At 41.8% G+C, this 15,047-nt stretch overlaps 1 protein-coding gene across 6 annotated transcripts in view; it reads left to right on the plus strand.

Annotated features, from left to right (window-relative positions):
- CORIN (corin, serine peptidase) overlaps positions 1 to 15,047 on the plus strand; it is a 311,181-nt gene that overhangs the window by 100,210 nt on the left and 195,924 nt on the right. For 4 of the 6 annotated variants that reach the window (XM_074951457.1, XM_074951456.1, XM_074951458.1 and 1 more), the window contains one exon: positions 8,625 to 8,859. In XM_074951457.1, coding sequence (XP_074807558.1) covers positions 8,625 to 8,859 — 235 coding nt within the window. The remainder of the gene's footprint in view (positions 1 to 8,624; positions 8,860 to 15,047) is intronic. The other 2 variants (XM_074951459.1, XM_074951455.1) reach the window with 1 other exon arrangement.

The raw sequence follows: 15,047 nt of genomic DNA on the forward strand, positions 1-15,047 counted from the left end.
GCCTGGCCCCGCCCACTCAGGCTGAGAGGGTGGCTCTTTACCCTCTGGTTCGGAGGGGAACCACCCTGGCTCCCTACACCCATACATGTTGTTTGTTTTAAGAACAATTTCACTGCTTTCAGTGCTTTTCAGAATCTGAGAGGGCGGTGTGGAGCATGCTTTCAGAAGTCTTAAAAGAGCAACACTACAATGCGGAAACTACAGAACTTGAACCACAAAAAAAGAAAATCAACCTTCTGCTGATGGCATCTGACTCAGATTTTGAAAATGAACATGCGTTGGTCCACACTGCTTTGGATGGCTATTGAGCAGAAGCCATTATCAGCATGGATACATGTCCTCTGGAATGGTGGCTGAAGCATGAAGGGACATATGAATCTTCACTGCATCTGGCACATAAATATCTTGCAATGCCAGCTACGACAGAGCCATGCGAATGTCTGTTCTCACTTTCAGGTGTGTCATAAATATAAAGGGAAGGGTAAACATCTTTAAAATCCCTCCTGGCCAAAGGAAAAACCCTTTCACCTGTAAAGGGTTAAGAAGCTAGGATAACCTCACTGGCACCTGACCAAAATGACCAATGAGGAGACAAGATACTTTCAAAAGCTGGGGGGAGTGAGAAACAAAGCCTCTCTCTCTGTCTGTGTGATGCTTTTGCCAGGGACAGAACAGGAATGGAGTCTTATAGAGAATCCCTCTAGGATTCTAGTTCTGTTTTGAATCTAATTACCCTGTAAGGTATTTACCATCCTGATTTTACAGAGGTGATTCTTTTTACTTTTTTTTTCTCTAGGCAAAACCTTAAGTTACAAAAAGACACAAAAACAGGAATATCCATTCCATTCAGCACAGCTTATTCTCTCAGCCATTTAAAGAAATCAGAATCTAATGCATATCTAGCTAGAATACTTACTAAGTTCTAAGACTCCATTCCTGTTCTGTCACTGGAAAAAGCATCACACAGACAGAACGAGAGGCTCTGTTTCTCACTCCCCCCAGCTTTTGAAAGTATCTTGTCTCCTCATTGGTCATTTTGGTCAGGTGCCAGCGAGGTTATCCTAGCTTCGTAACCCTTTACAGGTGAAAGGGTTTTTCCTCTGTGCAGGAGGGATTTTAAAGGTGTTTACCCTTCCCTTTATATTTATGACAAGGTAATATTGTAAACAAGAAACGGGCAGCATTATCTCCTGCAAATGTAAACAAACTTGATTGGCTGAACAAGAAGTAGGACTGAGTGGACTTGTAGGCTCTAAAGTTTTACATTATTTTATTTTTGAATGCAGTTATTTTTTGTACATGATTCTACATTTGTAAGTTCAACTTTCACGTTAAAGCAATTGCACTACAGTAGTTGTATAAGGTGAATTGAAAAATACAGTTTCTTTTGTTTACAGTGCAAATATTTGTAGTAAAAAATAAATATGAAATGAGCACTGTACACTTCGTATTCTTTGTTGTAACTGAAATCAATATATTTGAAAATGTAGAAAATATCCAAAACTATTAAAATAAATGGTATTCTATTGTTTGTTAGTGTGATTAATCGTGTGATTAATCATGATTAATTTTTTAAATCATTTGACAGCCCTAATTAGTATTCAAAATACGTAGACATTTGCTTGACTCAGGATGCTGTGTCATCAGATGCAGCAAGTCTATATTTGCAAGGTATGGCATTCTGAAGAACTTATTAGTGATAATGGACTACAGTTTTTCTCCAGAGACTTTTGCAAAGCAATGCGGTTTTAGTCACTAAACTTCAAGTTCATTGTTCCCACAGTTGAACAGAATGGCTGAGAGAGCAATTCAAACTATAAAAAGAATTCTTTAAAAAATCTAGCTTGGATAATACAGATCCCTATTTTAGCTTGGTGTACTATCAGAATACACCTCTGAGAGGATGAGGATTACATACTCAATTCCTCATGGAAAGATGACTAAGGACCAGATTACAAACTTCATCACAGTTGTTACAACCCAAGCTGATACCAGGAGACCTACAAAGTAGCCTAAAATTGAGACAAGCAAAGCAGAAATATTTCTTTGACAAAGGTGCAAAATCTTTTTCACCTCTGGAAAATGGAGAGACTTTTTGTATTTGTCAAAAAGGAACATGGAAACCTGCAAAGGCGGTTGACCAACACACTGCTCCAACTGCTTATCTTGTTAAGACAGAGGAAGGAGATGTCTATAGAAGAAACAGAATTTGATAAGCATAAAAAGAATTGTGCAGGAGTATGAAAATATGGAATAAACAGAAACTGTGTCAACATAGAACTCAGAAATGCAAGCAATACCAGACCAGTCTACTGAATCTACTGAGTCTCAAATTGTCAGTTCAAATACGGGGGAAGGGCTCTGATACTCCTGTTACTACCTCTAAAGGCAGAGTGATAAGAGAGCTGGCTAGAGAAACAGACTAATTGTTCTAGATTTTTAAGGATTCAAATTAGATTTATGAGTGCTGAATTAAGGTGATATGGTTAAGTAAAAAAGTTGAAATTCAGTTACACTGTATGTATTTAATTTAAGAATAAAAGAGAGATGTGATAGTAGGAACTCTGGAGTAAAAACCAAAGTTATTACCTATGGTCTTGTATGGAGGGCATCATTATGTAATCTTATCGGCAAAAGCACACTGCATTTGTTACAGCACTTGTAGCCAGGCAGGCAAGCCTGGAATGTCTATCTGTATGGTTCTCAGTAATAAATGTACCATTTACTGTTATATAAAGTCCGCAGCATCTTTTTTTATGTTATAACAGCTAGTTGGCAACAGCTATTACAATGTCAGTACTGCACATGAGCTCAAGTCCTTTAAGACTAGACCTCCTGATTATCTGGCTTAGATCATATATGTTAGAGATTGAAAAAATCACCAGCTCAGTAAATTCATTCTCCACCAGCCAGTGAAATATACAGAGTAACCCTAATTCATCTCAAAAAGAAGAATGAGCCATATTGGTACAGAACATAGAGAGCTGATTAAAAACTTTCCCCCATTTTATCATCCTCACATCCACTGCCCAGTGTTCTATGTATAACTGAGATTCTTTTATGTTTCTTGTGTTTCCTATAATTAAAGGATCTTTAGTGGAGAGAGGAAGCAACTGGGATTGCTGGAACAGCTGCCGTATGAGGGGAGATTAATAAGACGACTAAAGGGAGATATGATAGAGGTCTATAAAATCACGACTGGTGATGGTGGAGAAAGTAAATAAGGAAGTGTTATTTACTCTTTCTCATAGCAAACGAATTAGGGGTCATCAAATGAAATTAATAGGCAACAGGTTTAAAACAAAGAAAAGGAAGTATTTTTCATACAACGCACAATCTGTGGAACTCCTTGCCAGAGGATATTGTGAAGGCCAAGACTATAACAGGATTCAGAAAAGAACTAAAGTTCATGGAGGATAGGTTCATAAATGGCTATTAGCCAGGATGGGCAGGAATGGTGTCACTAGCCTCTGTTTGCCAGAAGCTGGAAATGGGCAATGGGATGGATCACTTGATGATCCCACAGTATTCTTGCCAGTAAGTTAAAGAAGTATGGATTGGATGAATGGACTATAAGGTAGATAGAAAGCTGGCTAGATTGTCAGGCTTAACGGGTAGTGATCAACGGCTTGATGTCTAGCGGGCAGCCGGTATCAAGCGGAGTGCCCCAGGGGTTGGTCCTGGGGCTGGTTTTGTTCAACATCTTTATTAATTATCAGGATGATGGGATTAATTGCACCCTGAGCAAGTTTGCAGATGACGCTAAGCTGTGGGGAGAGGTAGATATGCTGGAGAGTAGGGATAGGGTCCAGAGTGACCTAGACAAATCGGAGGATTGGGCCAAAAAAATCCGATAAGGTTCAACAAGGACAAGTGCAGAGTCTTGCACTTAGGAAGGAAGAATCCCATGCACTGCTACAGGCTGGGGACTGATTGGCTAAGCAGCAGTTCTGCAGAAAAGGACCTGGGGATTACAGTGGACAAGAAGCTGGATATGCATCAGCAGTGTGCCTTTATTGCCAAGAAGGCCAACGGCATATTGGGTTGTATTAGTAGGAGCATTCCCAGCAGATTGAGGGAAGTGATTATTCCTCTCTATTCAGCACTGGTGAGGCCACACCCCGAGTATTGCGTCCAGTTTTGGTCCCCCCACTACAGAAGGGATATGGACAAATCGGAGAGTCCAGCGGAGGGCAACGAAAATGATTAGGGGGCTGGAGCACATGACTTATGAGGAGAGGCTGAGGGAACTGGGGTTATTTAGTCTGCAGAAGAGAAGAGTGAGGGGGGATTTGATAGCAGCCTTCAACTACGTGAAGGAGGTTCCAAAGAGGATGGAGCTAGGCTGTTCTCAGTGGTGGCAGATGACAGAACAAGAAGCAGTGGTCTCAAGCTGCAGTGGGGGAGGTCTAGTTTGGGTATTAGGAAACACTATTTCACTAGGAGGGTGGTAAAAGCACTGGAATGGTTTACCTAGGGCGGTGGTGTAATCTGCATCCTTAGAGGTTTTTAAGGCCTGGCTTGACAAACCCCTGGCTGGGATGATTTAGTGGGTGTTGGTCCTGCTTTGAGCAGGTGATTGGACTAGATGACCTTCTGAGGGCTCTTTCCACCCTAATATTCTATTCTATTCAAAAAAACAAAAACACAACGATTAAAAGTCTAGAAAACATGATCTATGAAGGAAGATTCGAAAAATTGGGCTTGTTTAGTCTGGAAAAATGAAGACTGAGAGGGGACACGATAACAGTTTTCAAGTATATAAAAGGTTGTTACAAGGAGGAGGGAGAAAAAGTTGTTATTTTTAATCTCTGACGATAGGATAAAAAGCAATGGCCTTAAATTGGAGCAAGGGAGGTTTATGTTGGACATCAGGAAAAACTTCTGCACTGTCAGGGTGGTTGAGCGCCGGAATAAATTGCCTAGGGAGGTTGTAGAATCTCCATCATTGGAGATTTTTAAGAGGAGGTTAGAAACATTTCTGTCAGGGATGGTCTAGATAATACTTAGTCCTGCCATGAGTGCAGGTGACTAGACTAGATGAGCTCTTGAGGTCTCTTCCAGTCCTATGATTCCATGATTACCTGTTCTGTTCATTCCCTCTGGGGCACCTGACATTGTCCACTGTCAGAAGACAGGATACTGGGCTAGAGGGACCTTTGGTCTGACCCAATATGGCCGATCTTATGTTCTTATTGGATTGAGGCTTCTGCTGTACCCATACCTGATTTTTTCCCATCTCTGGTTCATTCTACAATTGATTTGTAGTGTGTTTGGTATTAGTATGTTGTAGTGTTAGTCAGATTCACCTGGTATTATGTTGAAAGTTTGAGTTTGTAAGGTGGATTTAGACTTTATATGGGATATCATGTTTTGTCATTTGTTATTGTGGCAACTCAGTGGTGGATTTATTAATAAATTTTGGGGTTTACTATGTTCTTATTTAATTCGGTGTCTATTTGTTGGCAGGAAGTTTTGATTTAATTACTTTGAATTACCCCTTTAGTTTTAAAATTATTGCCTATTACGAACAGGTTTTTCCAAACAAAAAAAATATAATGCTTTTGATTGAAGTCCCAATTCCTGATTAAATAAATGTTTTCTCTTGTGAGTTTTTAAGTGGTTTTCCTGCTACTTGACATTTGTTACAAAACTGTGGTCTAAAGTAATTCCTTAGAAAAAGCACTGGAGTAGCTTCAAAGAAGAGAGCAGTACACATAGACATTAGAGACGGGGAAGAATCATTGAGTCCATCCTGCTGCCAGTCCAGCATAGATTCCTATAGAACGTTCTCTAGTTCTTTGAGAAGTTGAGGAACCCTATGCAATCTGATAGTGCTTTTTCTGAATCAGAATCTTTACAAAATCTGTATCTGATGGAAGTGTGCATTGTATTTCTTACTGGTGTTTGAAGGCAAAATTTGGATCTTAGGGAAAAAAATTATTTCAAGCAGCTGCAGGCCAACAGATTTACAGTGTTCTTTTTCTCTCTCCTTCCACCACCTCATTGTCTGCCTCTGTTTGAGAACAGAAGTCATTTTTCCTTTAAGTTCTTAGGAGCAGGGACCATGCTTTTCTATTGGTACAGCACCTTGAAAAATAGGTCTTCAGTCCTGATAGACACCTTTGGGCACTATTATAATATCAGTAATAAATAATAACTCGGGGCTAGTCTACACTGGCCATGCTAAAGCGCTGCCATGGCAGCGCTTTAACGTGTCTTGTGCGGTCGCAGCGCAGCGCTGGGAGAGAGCTCTGCCAGCGCTCTAAAAAACCCACCTTCACGAGGGTCGCAGCTCCCAGCGCTGGTGTATTGTCTACACTGGTGCTTTACAGCACTGAAACTTGCTGCGTTCAGGGGGATGTTTTTTCACACCCCTGAGCGAGAAAGTTGCAGCGCTGTAAATTGCCAATGTAGACAAGCCCTTTGTCAGTAGCAGTAGCAGATGTGGAGAGACTTAATTCTGTTTGCCCACCTACTAGATCAAGTACACAACTGTGGCATGCAAGTGAAATAATGAATCATAATGGTTGTGGGAAAGCTTATTTGAAAACCTCAACCGGTAAAAACATGGAGATTCCAAATGGTTTGAAAATTGAAAAATATGATTCCCTACCCACCCCAACCTGACTGCCTTAAATTCTACCAAACTAGATAAGATATAAACAGAGTATGGCTATGGACACTGATTATTCAAAGTCAAATTCTTTCCAGCCATTTGGGCCTTTTGGGTGATATCACTGCTGTGCACTGACTACCATCTGTGCAGCTGGAATATTTCATTACCAAAAGAAAAAATAAAATCTCTTTGCCCCTTATATTTAATGGCAAGTGCTCCTCCTGGTGGCAATTTAAAGCACAGCTGCTGTTTCCCCTCAGAGCCTGGCCTCAGAGAACTGCAGTTTTCCAGAGGTAGCCAGACTTCTTTGAACTGCACATTGCTTTAAAAAACTGATCTAGGAGCAGGTTTAAGGAGCTGCTTTCCTCAGATGAGCTCAGCATCATTGACTATAGTTTAGCACCAGTCCATGGCCCGTCACCTGATTTTAATTCAGTTGGTGCTGTTTACCCCCAAATCATTTTTTGCAATAGAAACTGAGTTGAAAGTGGCTGTTGGGCCCTACACCACTGCTGAAAAGTGTAACTGGGCTCACTGAGGAAAGGATCTGATGAATACAGGAACTGAAGTATATACAAAAAGATAATATAAGAACAAACATATTCAAAATAATAGAGAAGGAGTTTATAAGCTTTTCCCTAATATTTTCATTAGTCCTCTACTAGAAACTATTTTTCTTAGTGGAAGGATAGGCTCAATAAATCCTTCTCTAAAATAAGATTAAAAAAATTTTTTTTAAAGAAATGTAAAATTAAGGAGCCAGATTCTAATAGCAATTAGTCATGCCAGGCTAAGATTAATAGGCTATTGGGGCACTTCTCAGGATGTCCAAAATACTTTTACACATGTTCAGTAAAATACGTTAAACTGTCTGGTATGGTGGCCCTGACCACCAAACTAGATGTTTGACTGATTACATCATATCCATATTTGAGACTCTGTTATGATGTTTTTTAAAAAATTCCATGCACTTAAAGCATTTCACTTTTGGGCCCAAAATAGGCACCAAAATAAGTGGCCAGATTTTCAGAAGAGCTAAATATATTGAATATAGAGATGTTTTGAAAATCTGTCCATAGGTGTCTCAATGGGAGCAACTGGGTGCTGATCACCTTTGAAAATCTGGCCTTTATTTATGTGCTTTTCTGAAAAATTGCCTTTGTTTAAGGGCACCGAGCACTTGAAAATCTGACCCTAAATTCTTCTGAAAAATTTGGCTCTGTGCAAATAGACTTGGCACTCTATATGCCAAAAGGTGCTCAGCATGGGACTAACAGGGAATTGAAGATCAAGAGTGGTGTGCACTCCTGTGCAGTGGTATGGGAAGGCTTGTGTAATGCCCACCTGTACTATGCCTCCCTCAAGTCAGTGTTTTACTCTTACTTTCATTAGCAGTATGCAGAGGAGAGGAAATCTTAAAAACCCTTGGGTGAAATTGCGGCCCAAATAAGTCAATGGGAGTCTTGCCATTGACCTCAATGGGTCCAAGATTTTATCCCTTGATTTTTACTAGGTCTTCTGTGGGCCTCTGAGAACCTTCAATGTATCGCAGAAAAATTAGGGATGGGAGAACCAATCTGGATAAAATAAAAAGAGGACAGGAGAAGCCTGTGGAAGGCCCAACTAGCCTTAATTGATCTCTTCTGCTTCCTTCCCTCTTTCAGCCAGAACAGTTTATGTAAAAATACCACAAGAGGGTATTCTCATGGTCTGTGTATTGTAACTTTAACGTAAAACTCATGAGGGAGCCTGTTATATATAGTTTCCAATCCAGTTTTGAAGAACCAAGAGGTTCAGATAAATGTGAAAGCCAAACTTTTGGCTGCATATCCAAACTAAACCCCAAACTTCTCCAGGTTCTTCAAGCACTAAGAAAATGCTCCTCTTTCATGGTGTGAAGTGATAGTGTTTAAAGTTAACTATTCAATTCAGCAGATACTTACTGTCACCATATAAGATTTTAATTGGTTCATATGTTCTAAATTTAACTGTTTTGATTTCACAGGTGCCTGCATAAATATCACCTACAGCCAGTGCCAAATGCTGCCATATAACCACACCACTCTAACATCAGTTCTTTCCATTGTCAAAAGCATTGAAATGGAAAAGTTCCTCAAGTTCTTCAGTTATCTCAACCGCCTCAGCTGCTATCAACACATCATGCTGTTCGGCTGTAGCCTTGCTCTTCCTGAGTGCATCAGTGATGGTGATGACAGGTATTTGGGAACTAAAATCAGTCAGTGAGTAGAGCCCCTTGTAGCATAATACTGCATATCTAATCAGAACAAAACAGTCCTGAGCTAAGCCTATGGCCTTTTCATTGCAAAAATCCTGCTAGTCAAAGCTATCCCCCCAGCATTTCTGCCTTACTAAACTGTCTTCAAGCTCTTCTGTTAGAACAAGCTTAGTATTTTTGCTGGGAAGAAATTAATTAGTGTCATTATAATAGTTTGAATAATTTGTGCCACAAGTTAGAACAGAACTGCAATGCAGTCAGGGGTTGCTTTCTTAGCACAATCAATATTACAATATATATGTAATATGTAATTAAATGCATAAAATGTTATGAATAATCAAAGTAAAATTTAATAAACAAGTCAGGGTAAACAAAATTTACGGTTTCTAATGCAACAGTAACTCAGCCATGTACTACGTTTGTAGTGTTTTCTATTCTACTAATTTAAGAAAAATAAGATAAATATATTTTTGTCTTGTGTATTTTATAGTGTACATTTAGCAGCGTGTATGGAAAGGGCCTGAGTTAATATTATTTTAGGAACTTCAGCAATAGCATGTCCTGATTTTTACAATTAATTATGCAACTTTAATGTCCCATTCATGTAATTTTGCACTGACTTTCCTTTTTTAAAGGAAAATAATGAGATCATTCATGTTTAATAATGTTGAAAATTAAAAGTGACATAAAGGGGGAAATAGGCTGGTGCCTTTTTTGTTTTTGATAAATACAGAAGGTCTGCAAAGTTGTTTTAGTTTTCCTTTTTAAACTAAAAAACAAACAAACAAACCAAAACCACAAACCACGTTTCTTACTCCTGGTTTTTTCCATTTGAAATTCAGGTCTTTGTACCAAGAGTCTGAAAGCCCAACAGTTGAGAAGGGATAGGATGTTTTGTCAGAGAGTTTAAAACTCTTTGTTTTTTTGTTAACACCTATTTAACTTAATTGCCTAATGAATGCTTGAGTGAAAGGATGTCTGAGGGCTTGTCTACACTGGCAATTTACAGCGCTGCAACTTTCTTGCTCAGGGGTGTGAAAAAACACCCCCCTTAGCACAGCAAGTTTCAGCGCTGTAAATTGCCAGTGTAGACAAGCCCTCAGACATCCTTTCACTCAAGCATTCATTAGGCAATTGAGGGCTTGTTTACACTGGCAATTTACAGCACTGCAACTTTCTTGCTCGGGGTGTGAAAAAACACCCCCCCTTAGCACAGCAAGTTTCAGCACTGTAAATTGCCAGTGTAGACAGTGTACCAGCACTGGGAGCTATGCCCCTCATGGAGGTGGTTTTTTTAGAGTGCTGGGAGAGCTCTGTTTCAGTGCTCTGCCGTGACCACACAAGCCACGTTAAAGCGCTGCCACAGCGACTAGCACTTGGTTAAAGATTCCGCATTCCTGTTCCTCCACTTAAGGAGTGAGAGTTCGGAGGATACACCTCTGACACTCCTTCCCCCACAAAAAATCATCCAGCAATACCAGGGAAGGCTATGTTTAACTTTCCTGATAACGTTTAACAAGTAGAAAAAAGATCCTCTTTATAATGTTATAAAGAAGTGAAAAAGGGCACAAACCCAACTAAAACAACATGTTTGCAGGTCACTTTTAAATGTTCCATTTAGGATTTGAAGTTCACACCCCTTTCTGAGAGTGAATGGGATGGGAGAGGGGTGCAAAGTTCGTAACTCAATGAGGTGGATGGAGTGGAAGGAGAATAAATTCACACGTTATTCTTTGTCTGAAGACAGCTTTCTGTAAGACTGGGGGCTTTTCTACGTGGGTGGTTTAGCCTGCACTAACTTAAAGGCATGTCTACGATGGCAGAGTTACAGCGCTGGGAGTTATAGCGCTGCTCAGAGAGCACTGAAGAGAAACTGCTGTTGTGTGTTCACACTGTCAGCTGCCTGCGCAATAGCATGTTCACACTTGCAGCAGTATTCGGAGCTTTGCACTCTGGGCAGCTATCCCACAGAGCACCTCTTTCTCTTCTGCTGCTAAGAGTTGTGGGAAGGCGGAAGGGGTCATGGGGCATCCTGGGTCCTGTTCCAGTGCCCTGTGATGCATTGTTTTGCATCCCCGCAATCCCTGTGCTTCTGTCTGCATTTGGCGTCGTCTTTCAATGGTTTGTGTATTGCTCACCCTGCCTCTTCGGGGTGCAGGAATGGATCCCGAACTGTTGACCAGTGTGCTGCTCGCTCTGACCAACACGTCACGAATGGCAGTGGAGTTATTCCTTAAACTACAAGGCAAGAGCAGTGTGACATTGATCTCACCACACATAGTAGCTACGACACGAGATTGTTTGTGGCATTCACGGAGGTTCTGACCACAGTGGAACGCTGCTTTTGGGCTCAGAAAACAAGCACTGAGTGGTGAATCACATCGTGATGCACCTCTGGGATGATGACGAGCAATGGCTGTAGAATTTTGGATGAGGAAAGTCACATTCATGGGACTGTGTGATGAGCTCGCCCCAGCCCTGTGGCGCAAGGACACGAGACTGAGAGCTGCCCTGCCATTGGAGAAGCGCATGGAGATTGCACTGTGGAAGCTGGCTACTCCAGACTGCTGCCGATCACTTGCTAACCAGTTTGGAGTGGGAAAATCAACCGTTGGACTCAAGTTGATGGAAGTCTGCAGGGCCATCAATCGCATCCTGCTCCAAAAGACGGTGACTCTGGGCAACGTGCATGACATTGTGGATGGCTTTGCACAAATGGGCTTCCCGAACTGCGGAGGGGCGATAGATGACACACACATTCCAATTCTGGCACCAGACCTTCTAGCCACCAAGTACATTAATCAGAAGGGGTATTTCCCAGTGGTTCTCCAGGTGCTTGTGGATCACTGTGGGCATTTCATGGACATTAATGCAGGCTGGTCTGGAAAGGTGCATGATGCATGCATCTTTCGGGACTGTCATAAATATAAAGGGAAGGGTAACAACCTTCCTGTATCCAGTGCTATAAAATCCCTCCTGGCCAGAGGCACAAAATCCTTTTATCTGTAAAGGGTTAAGAAGCTCAGGTAACCTGGCTGGCACCTGACCAAAAGGACCAATAAGGGGACAAGACACTTTCAAATCTGGGGGCGGGAGAAGGCGGGAAAGGTTTTGGTCTTCTGTTCTGTGTGCTTGCCAGACACAGATCAAGGAAGCAAGCAATCTAACTCCATTAGAATTAGTAAGTACGAGCAAGGGAATGCATTAGCTTATTTTGTTTTGGCTTGTGATTTTTTCTGTCCTGAGAGGAAGGTGTATTCCTGGTTTTCTTTTTGTAACTTTAAAGTTTGGCCCAGAGGGAAATCCTCTGTGTTTTTGAATCTGATTGCCCTGTAAGATTATCTTCCATTCTAATTTTATAGAGGTGCTTCTTTTACCTTTTTTCTTTAAAGTTCTGTTTCTTTTAGAATCTGATTGGGTTTTTTTTTAGTGTCCTAAAAAAACCCAAGGTTGGTCTGTGCTCATCTTGTTTATTCTCAAGCCTCCCCAGGAAAGGGGTGTGGGGGCTTGGGAGGATATTATGGGGGAGTAGGAACTCCAAGTTGTCCTTTCACTGAGTTTGTCTAAATCACTTGATGGTGGCAGCAGCGTTACCTAATCCAAGGTACAAGGGAGAATTTATGCCTTGGGGAATTTTTAACCTAAGCTGGTAGAAATAAGCTTAGGGGGTCTCTCATGTGGGTCCCCACATCTGTACCCTAGAGTTCAGAGTGGGGAGAGAACCCTGACAGGAACACTGGCCTGTTCAGGAAGCTGCAAGCAGGGACTTGTGGCACGGAAGGCACATACCAATCTACCTAGTTTCCTTTTCTCTCCCTGCACCTGTCCTGCTCAGTGAATGCATGCCCCTGTGCCCCCCACCAAACAAAATAAAGCTGCCTGCTCAAAATAATAGCCAGCAGCATGGCACAGCTGTCACCTCTGCCCCACCATTCTTCTCCTCCCCTCATGGCAGCATACCCAAATAATGAAAACATTCAGTTGTGCATGAAATTCAACAGGTTATGGAGACAGTGGTGACAGGGAAAAAAAGTTTAGTTAGTGTTTTCAGTTTACATGAGGTAGACATGGGCATTGCATGCCCATAAAGGTACAAAGACTACAGCTCCCTGCTGAGGTATATGTGTCCTGTAAGATGCATTCATATAGGATAAGAAGTTTACCTTAGGGATAGCATAGCCATGCAGCTCTTAATGGCTTTTCACAGGCTCACACAGAAAAAGAATGGGAGCAGTTATGGTTCTGCACTGATTGTCTGAAGCCTTATTTGTTTCTCTGTGCACTTTCAGCATGTCTGCAGGGAAGATAAAGCAGAATCTAATACTAAGAAATAGCACAGGTTTGGTCCAAACGTTCTGTGGAATAGCTGCACTCCTTGCTTCTGGTACAGCACACAACTCCCTTCTACTCCTGCAGCACTTCTGGGGGGACCATCTTGGTGAATAACTTCACAGCATAACTCACTGGTCTGCCCTCTGCCTTTTGGAATAACACCATTCTCTGTCTCCTTGTCACTTGCCTCAGTGTAACATTATTGAGAGCCAGGGCACCTAAAGGGGATATAGAGGGGATTACTTTCCCGTTCTCTCCCAGATGGCCCTTATTAGTCCCTCTGATACCATAAAATCACCTCCAAGGCACTGCCTAAACTGCAAAGCCAAACTGGGAATATAATTCCTAACCATCTGTATCTTGTAAGGCACAACTGCAAATCCACACAGCATATATGCACACCCAGAAATTCCCAATCGAGCCTCCATGCACACGCCACTGATCATCTCTGAGGTCCCTTTAAGTCTGGAAAAGAATCTCAGGGAGGGGAAATGAGAAATACATGTTTAAAAATGCTATTCTAGCCTCTCTGGAATATGAACAATAACTGCTTGTTTTTCCTGCTACTCTCCTATTCTATGGCACCTGCAGCAGCCAGACCCTTAAGGACAGGGTCTTCATCAACAGTTGAGTGGCTGGCTAACTTGAAGAGGAAGAAACGGAGAAGTCAGGATGAAATGTTTGCAGACCACATTTCTGACGCACCCCCGCCCCCAAATTGAAAACATCAGAGAGAGCTGGAGGTTGTATTTGGGGTCACAGAGGGAAAAAGGCAGGAAGCTCTCCAGAGAGGGTGTTGAAGTGGCCAGAGACAGCATTGCCATAGCAAAAAACACTGTAGAGAAAGACAGGGACATGTAAAAGCAGCCCCTGGAGGCAATACAGATGCAGAATGATTTGCTGCAGACAATGTAGTGCCCCAGACACTACAGGATACTGGGAATACCCTCATGTGTTCCCCTCTGTACCCCTGTAGCCATGCTCCCAGGTGCCAGTCCACTCCCTGGCCCAAGCTCAGGGTAGCGAGAACAGTTGCACCTGCAAGCCCAGCTCTTTCAAGACCCAACACTCTACACCAGGAGAGAGAAGAACAAGAAGATGCAGAGGCAAGGCATAAACTCACCTATGAACTGGAGACCTCCCCCCACCCACATTCTTTTGTTGTGCCCTCTGCTGCAGTGTTTCATTGTTGTTTTAATTAAAGGTTTATTTGTGGTTGTTATATAAAATTGTTGTTTAATAACAAAACCATTAAATTCATTCATAAAGAATCTGTAATCATAAATAAATGAATAAATTTTGCATGTTATAGGATTTTACAATCACAAAATAAAATAAGGAATGCCACAATGTGCCAGTTCTATCACCCCATAAAAGACACTGCAATGGTCTTAATCCATTCACCAACCCTCTTCCCTGGGATAACGTGGATGTATAGCTGCATATTTTGAGGCCTGAGACTCAAAGATGGCCAAATGCGTGCTCCACTGTCATTCTGCAACTATTGAGGCCACAGACTTAAACAGTTCCTTTCTTCTGTTCAAGTGCCCTGTGAATTGCTTAATTAGCTAGAGAAGCAAATTATAAGATGAGTGTTTCAGGATAACTAGTGTACTCTCCACACCATTAATGTCCATAGTAATAATGGGGGAAAAGTCTCATAAGAACATAAGAATGGCCATACTGGGTCAGACCAAAGGTCCATCCAGCCCAGTATCCTGTCTACCGTCAGTGGCCAATGCCAGGTGCCCCAGAGGGAGTGAACCTTACAGGTAAAGATCTAGTGATCTCTCTCCTGCCATCCATCTCCACCCTCTGACAAATGGAGGCTAGGGACACCATTCCTTACCCATCCTGGCT

This window comes from Natator depressus, chromosome 4, assembly GCF_965152275.1.
Source record: "Natator depressus isolate rNatDep1 chromosome 4, rNatDep2.hap1, whole genome shotgun sequence".
NCBI classification, from domain to species: Eukaryota; Metazoa; Chordata; order Testudines; family Cheloniidae; genus Natator; species Natator depressus.